Raw genomic sequence first — 4863 nt, forward strand, 5'->3', positions numbered from 1 at the left:
GCCCGTCCCCCCTGCAGTGCTCCCTGCTGCTCCTTTGTGCCTTAACGTTACCTAGGCTGCAGAGCGGCTGGGCATGTGCGGTGAGGCTAAGTGCAGGTTGCTTGAGCTTTTCAGGGGTGAGCGCACAGGGGTTCACAGCCCATGGCAGGGGGCTGGGTCGTCCACAGGGACAAAAGGCAGCCAACCCCTACTCTACAGTGTTCTGGTATTCTGAACACTAGCTCAGAGGTGGGCAATTATTTCGACTGGAGGGCCACTTAACGAGTTCTGGTGAGCTGTCAAGTGCCGCACACACAAAATGTTTCAGAAGATACCATCTGAACAAATTATAGATAAAAAGCAAAATGCATATTAAAAGTCAAACATCTACTACAAAATATTTTAATTTTATTTCAAAAAATATTTTGTGACCTGATTTATGTTTGTTTGAGTAGTATATGTAGAGGTGATATAATATGTTATATTGCATATAACAGCCCACATGCCAGGTCCTGAGAGCTGGCTGGAGGGCTGGGGAGGGAGGGGTCAGGGGGCACATGCAGCAGACTTTGCCTGGGAGGTGTGGTGCATGTTCAGTGCCCACTCCCCAAAATCCAGCCCACGGCTGCCCCTGCAGGGCTCCACATGGGGCTGATGTGTGCCCGCTCCTGCCCAGGGCACCCACACCACATGGCTCCTGCCCCAGCACGCGGGGCTCCAGCTGCCTTCCACCCAGCTGGCTGCCTCATTGTGCCGGGCAGCGAGCTGTAGTTGAAACACCCCACTGCCATTTTGAAATGTGGGGGATGCTGAATACACGTGATGCGGAGGTTCCTGGAGCACGCTAATTAGCACACTCCAGCAGACTTGAGTCTGCTCCAATGCCTGCTAACTAGCACATGTTGTAAGAGCACTCTGTCACATGTATAGGTGCCTGTGCTGCCCAGCACCTGCCCCCACACTACTTGCTGCTCAGAACAGTACAGGAGGGGCAGGAAGAAGACCTGCTGCTGGAGGCACGGTGAACTGGGCAGTACCTGGATAGCTGCAGCAGCAGCAGGGGCAGCAGCTTTGAGAAGCTGTATGCACTGGCTGGGGCTAGGGTAGTGCTGTCGGCAGGTGTGGGGTGGGAGTGTGGCACGGGCTGCTCCAGGCAGGGGTGGGTGGGGGCAGCCGCAGGCCAGATCTGGCCTGCAGGCTGTATTTTGCCCACCCCTGCTCTAACTCCACTTTTTCTGAAATTATCGATAGGAACTAAGGAATGCTGGTGCGACTTCTTTTATTTCCTTTGATCATGTTGTAAACATTTAAGAAAAAGATATTACACATTTTAAAATAAATGCTAAATCTTCGCTGTTTCCTAGACTGCTGGAACAAATGCTTAAGACAAGCCTCCAGAAAGCTAGCATTTGTATACCACTGATGCAGAAAGTAGCAATCCATCTATCACAGCAGCACACAGATAAAAAAGATATTCCTTAGTAATTAGGAACAGCCAAGGGAAGCATGCAAGAATCATCTTTTCAATATCTGCTTTTCCAACTCAGATAATTACACAAAATACAATCCAAGGACGTTTCAGGGACTAGAACTGTACTAAGTCTCAACCCACGAGGAGTGGCACAAATCTGTCTCCTTCTGGATCCCAAGCAAACCAGAAAAAGCATACCAAAACTGTGGGTATGTCTATGCTGCAGACTGTAGCACAGTATAAGAGACAATTTAGGCAGTCTGGTTGGGGCAACAAAAGGCTCTTAGTTTATCCTGCTTCTCACTGCATTTCAGAAATACACAACACACACACACACACACACACACACACAGAAGGGTAAACTAGCCTAGGCAGAGCCCGGCTACAGCTACTCTGCTTCTAGTAAACAAGCTAGCTCAGTTAAAGCTAGCCCGAGACTTGTGACTGCATTGCAGTCGCATATAAATGACTGAACCATGTAGAGTTCTCCTAAGAATGAAATGGCGTCATCAAATCCGTTCCCTCCTCGACTTATGGGTAGGAATTAGAAGCAAGTTTCCAACTTGCAGTACAGCACCCCCACCAGCAGTCATCTCTGATTTTGGGCCAGTTTGTAGTTGGAGTCAATTAAACACATGTAAACAGTGTTTCCATTCTTCATGAATTTACTGTAATTCACAAATACAAACCTTGTTTCTATTTAACCCAAATAAAAAAAAGGCCCAAGGACTAATTACATGAACACCAGCTGCAGAAATTCTGAATTAAACAAAAATGATGCAAATGCTTACCTTGCATCTGGGGAGATGTTCACTAAAGGCTTAAATGTTTCTTGTAAATAAAGTTCTGTATTAAAAAAGTAAATATTTTACAAAACATCAGTATTTTACTTACTAGGAAGCAGATATCTACCAAAATATATACACCACTCTGGACAAAATATAATGGAGAAGACATTCAAGATGTAAAGGTAAACATTTCGAAATACTTTTTAAATGTAAATTAGTTTATGAAGCTACCTTTTCCACTGAAAGTTAAGGGAGTCAGTAAAAAGATCTTCAGGGATTACTTTAAACACGAATAAAAGTAATTCAAGAGTGTAACCACTAGGGGGCACTACCGCAACAGGAACCCCCACGGAACAGAACAGCTGCTTGAGTTGCACTGACTGTGGTTCTTAGAGGCAGTTGTCCAAATATTTTCAATGCAAACAAAAGAATAGTTCATTCTTGGTAAATGTGCACCCTATATGCTTAAGGCTAAAGCTTTAGTTAGTTTAGTCCTGAACAAAACAGCTAAAATTGCTACAGTCTAGGATGCACATCCTGTGGCACAGAATCAACAAAAGAAATTGTTACCACACATCAACCGGTCTGCAGCGTGTCCCCCCTCCTTCCACTTAACCCTGTATACTTTGTCAGTCTGTCTACAAAAGTGGTTCTCAACCTTTTCAGACTCGAGACACCCTTTGATTGTTTCAAGGCACACCATGACAGGCTCGAGGCACCCCTCAGAAAATGCCAGCTCTTAGTGTTTCCTCATTTTTGGACTACAGATAAACAGAGAAATTCTGCTGCAAACAAACTCCAAAAGATCACAACAAGTCCAAATGTTTTGAACACTATGGATTCCTATTTGAAATCTCAGTTTATCTTGTCAATTATGTTTGCACACCTAACAGTGCTAATATGTCATGGCACCCTTGAAAGGATCTCACGGCACCCTGGTTGAGAACCACTGGTCTACAAACTTAGTTTCCTTACAGCCCTCATTACAAGTGGGACTTGTAGAGGATGCATACATCAGACATTGGATCCAGAACAAAACAACTGCCCAATTGGGATTCTGGGCTCTAACTTTTCTGGAGCAAAAAGGCAGAACACTATTCATTTGTTACCTGCACAAAACAAGCCCATGTGTGGATGTCTACAGCTGTGAAAGTCTCTGAATTACAGGATCTTATCACATATGGTCTTCTGCAAACTGTTTAGGCAATCTGCGACTTTGTTCTGTAATCCTGGCAGGCGGGACTGCTGTTAAGAGTAATCCAGTGAACTGGTAAACTAGTTCCACAGACAGACCACTTTCTGACAGACGGGATGATCCTGGCCCACCTTGTCTGTTCATATAAAACATCACCATTGTATTGTCTGTTATTATCTGCAACGTTTGTCATGGATCAGAGGTAAAAAAATGCTACACAAGCTAACTTCTCCCCCTTCCCCAAAACTGCTATGTGAAGAGGTCTCTTCTTGGGACACCAAATCCTGGAGATAGCAAGAGTCAAAATGTACTACCCAGCCAAGATCAGAGGTGCCCATCACTACAATGTAAAGGTAGACATATCTTGACCTCTTTAGAAGCATGGACTAGCGCTCGGAGGTGATACTTGGTTGGGAGTGTTACTGATCTCAGCTACTTGTGCACGAACCAGGGTGAAATCTGGCAAGATGGGTGAGGAATCTGCACAAGGCCATGAGATCTACTAACATTACATACATGTTTATTGTTTTATCTAGTTGATTTTAAAACTGTTTTGACATCTGTTATGGCTTCATTTGAAGCTCAAGGTGGGTATGCCGCTGGTGTTCAGGAGTCTAAAAGTACTCCTATAAATTATTTTTCTGGGTAATCAAGGCTAGCTTTCTCTGTTGATCTCTAGTCCTAGGGTAGCAAAGCGTATAGGATGGGATGACCTCCACCCATATTCCTTGTGTATTTAGTTCTGGTGTCAATACTGCAAGACACTTTATGAGAGCTCCTGAGACTACTGGTATACCAAAGGGAAGGACTCTAGGGCAGCGTTGTGGCATCCCCGCGAGGAACCTTCAGAATTCCCTGAGGACTAGATGCATCAAAATATGGAAACATGCATTTTAGGGGCTGAGAGCTGCAAACTACTTCTGAGGTTTCAGGATAGAGGAAAGGGTTGCTATTTTGAATTGGACTCTAAAATGACTATGTTGGGTTCCCTCAAAATATAGAAAAAGCTGTCCTTTTTGTGGAAATTTAAGAAGCAGAGGGATCTAGAAAGCCTTCTCTGTGTTTGGAAGAGAGCAAGAACTGGATCTGATGACACTTGATATAAAAGACCTACCCCCCTGGAAAGAATAGTGAATGTTGATAGGGAACAAAGAGACAAATCAGGTTTCCAACCTTAACGACTTCCAGGACTTAGCAATCCAATGTGATATAGTCCATACTTGCTAAAAATAAAATTAATGCTCACCAAATGGCACAGGGAAAATGTACAGATCCTTTGAGTGTGACTGCAGGCAGCTCTCAAGCTGGGCATCTCTAGACAGGTCACTGATGGTGAGACAGACTTTCTGTTTAATTTTTCCTGATTCTAACAGTCTTTGATCCTGAAGATACTGAGTACAGAGATGGCATAAGGCAGCGATGCTAAACGA

At 44.3% G+C, this 4863-nt stretch overlaps 1 protein-coding gene across 7 annotated transcripts in view; it reads right to left on the bottom strand.

The window, feature by feature from the left end:
- The window catches only part of PRKAG2 (protein kinase AMP-activated non-catalytic subunit gamma 2), a 191340-nt gene that overhangs the window by 16671 nt on the left and 169806 nt on the right, over positions 1 to 4863 (bottom strand). For all 7 annotated transcript variants that reach the window (XR_003093327.1, XR_003093326.1, XR_003093325.1 and 4 more), the window contains one exon: positions 2242 to 2296. Coding sequence is in view for 2 of the 7 variants with exons in the window: in XM_014518582.2 (XP_014374068.1) it covers positions 2242 to 2296 (55 nt within the window). In the remaining 5 variants the exon portion in view is untranslated. The remainder of the gene's footprint in view (positions 1 to 2241; positions 2297 to 4863) is intronic.

The sequence above is a fragment of the Alligator sinensis genome, unplaced genomic scaffold (assembly GCF_000455745.1).
Source record: "Alligator sinensis unplaced genomic scaffold, ASM45574v1 scaffold599_1, whole genome shotgun sequence".
NCBI lineage: Eukaryota > Metazoa > Chordata > Crocodylia > Alligatoridae > Alligator > Alligator sinensis.